This window comes from Mandrillus leucophaeus, unplaced genomic scaffold, assembly GCF_000951045.1.
Source record: "Mandrillus leucophaeus isolate KB7577 unplaced genomic scaffold, Mleu.le_1.0 Scaffold53, whole genome shotgun sequence".
Lineage (NCBI taxonomy): Eukaryota > Metazoa > Chordata > Mammalia > Primates > Cercopithecidae > Mandrillus > Mandrillus leucophaeus.
The window spans coordinates 818,671-820,849 of record NW_012105697.1 but is presented as its reverse complement, the minus strand read 5'-3'; the positions used below and the strand labels follow the sequence as shown (position 1 = coordinate 820,849).

The 2,179-nt window shown below is 48.7% G+C and overlaps 1 protein-coding gene across 1 annotated transcript in view; it reads right to left on the bottom strand.

The window, feature by feature from the left end:
* The window catches only part of NLRP2 (NLR family, pyrin domain containing 2), a 43,680-nt gene that overhangs the window by 12,404 nt on the left and 29,097 nt on the right, over positions 1-2,179 (bottom strand). Inside the window, exon 8 of the mRNA XM_011997014.1 lies at positions 217-387. Coding sequence (XP_011852404.1) covers positions 217-387 — 171 coding nt within the window. The remainder of the gene's footprint in view (positions 1-216; positions 388-2,179) is intronic.

Genomic DNA, 2,179 nt, shown 5'->3' with positions numbered 1-2,179 from the left:
GGGCGACAAAGACTCTGTCTCAAAAAAAAAAAAAAAAAAAGAGACTTAGACATAGACTAGAACTATTCCTTTAACTATCTTAGTGAAAGCTCGGTTGACTCTATCCAAGTCCTCTCAATTACATAACTTGGGAAGTCAGTTTCACTGATTGCTTTACATTAGCCACAGATTCAATAAGGTCTAAGTAGAGGAAGTTGAACTTATAAGTTAACTCACCACAGACATCTCAAGTTGCACAGTGGTTTGCTCAAAGCCTCGCACAGGACCTTCACTCCGGTAACTCCTATGTGATTCAGTCCAAGATCCAAGCACGACAGGCTTGATTTTTCTTGGAGGAGCTTTGCGAGACTGCAGCAGCCATCGCTCGTGATGTCGCAGTTCCACAGCCTAGAAATCAACCACAGGAAAAAAGCAAGCCCGAACCTGTGAGTTCTCACTGGTGTGAGGCACCTTCGACTCTGAGCCGTGGGTTTTAGACACGCTTAGAGACAATGGTGACCTGGAAATGGAATCATGTGGCGTGGTGGACAGAAGAATGGCCTCCCCAAGATGTCCAAGTCCCAACTCCTGGCACCTGTGAGCAAAAGGGACCTCGTATCTTAGATGTGACTGAGCTTAAGATGCTTTATATCCTGGTTTATTTGGGTAGGTCCAGAAATCACAGGAATCCTCGTAAGAGGGAGCTGAGAGTCAAAGCCAGCGGGAGGTGACGTGATAAGGGAGCCAGAGCAATGTTTGAAGATGCTCTGCTGAAGCTGGAGGAAGGGCCACAAGCCAAGGAATGCAGGTGGCCAACAGAAGCTGGAGAAGTAAAAAGGATCCTCAGCAGGCACGGTGCTCACTTCAACCTCCGCTTCCTGGGTTCACGCGATTCTCATGCCCCAGTCTTCCGAATATCTGGGATTACAGGCACACGCACACGTGTTTTGTGTGTGTGTGTGTGTGTGTGTGTGTGTGTGTGTACCACCACACCCAGCTAAGTTCTGTATTTTTAGTAGAGACAGGGTTTCACCACGTTGGCCAGGCTGGTCTCAAACTCCCGGCCTCAGATGATCTGCCCATCCTGGCCTCCCTAATGTGCTGGGATTACAATTCTATTTCCTAAATTCAGTTGCTAGAGAGGTAGTGTCTTACAGGCAAAAGACGCCAGCTCAGACTCCAACGTATCTGGTAGTAGGATCTGAGATACCAACCAACACAGCTTATCAGATTTCACCTTAAGTTCTGTTTTCTTTCTTCTGTCTCAATAGACTTCTAACCTTAACTATAATTTGAACTATAATGCCCACATATCTTTGGGTCCCAAGCAAAGTATACCACTAGCTGAGGGACACAGGACCTGGAAGGGCCATGGAAATAGAGGGCAGATTGGAGCCCATGACGACAGAGGAGTGAAAACATACCCCCAAATCTTAAAGGTTTGTGAATGTACAGAAACTTCTTTTTTCTAAGACAGTCTCGCTCTGACGCCCAGGTTGGAGTACAGGAGCACAGTCTTGGCTCACTGCAACCTCCGCCTCCTGGGTTCAAGCAATTCTCTGCCTCCCCCTCCCAAGTAGCTGGGATTACAGACATCCGACACCACGCCTGGCTAATTTTGTATTTTTAGTAAAGATGGGGTTTCACGTATTAGCCAGGTTGGTCTTGAACTCCTGACCTCATGATCCACCTGCTTCAGCCTCCCAAAGTGCTGGGATTACAGGCGTGAGCCACCGTACCTAGCCTTCTAGAAACTTCCATGACTGTGTGATGGAGGAAAACCCACATAAGACTAAAGGGAAATTGACAACTTAGCAAAATAGGGGCATGGATCAAAAAGTTGAATTGAGGGGACCGGCACGATGGCTCACGCCTGTAATCCCAGCACTGTGGGAGGCTGAGGTGGGCGCATCACCTGAGGTCAGCAGTTCGAGACCAGCCTGACCAACGTGGTGAAACTTCGTCTCTACTAAAAACACAGAAGTTAGCTAGGCGTGGTGGTGTGCACCTTAATCCCTGGGAGGCCGAGGCAGGAGAATCGCTTGAACTCAGGAGGTGGAGGTTGCAGTGAGCTGAGATGGCACCACTGCACTCCAGCCTGGACGACTGAGCAAGACTATCTCCAAAAAAACCCAAAAACCAACAAAAAGGCCGGGCGCGGCAGCTCACGCCTGTAATCACAGCACTTGGGGAGGCCGAG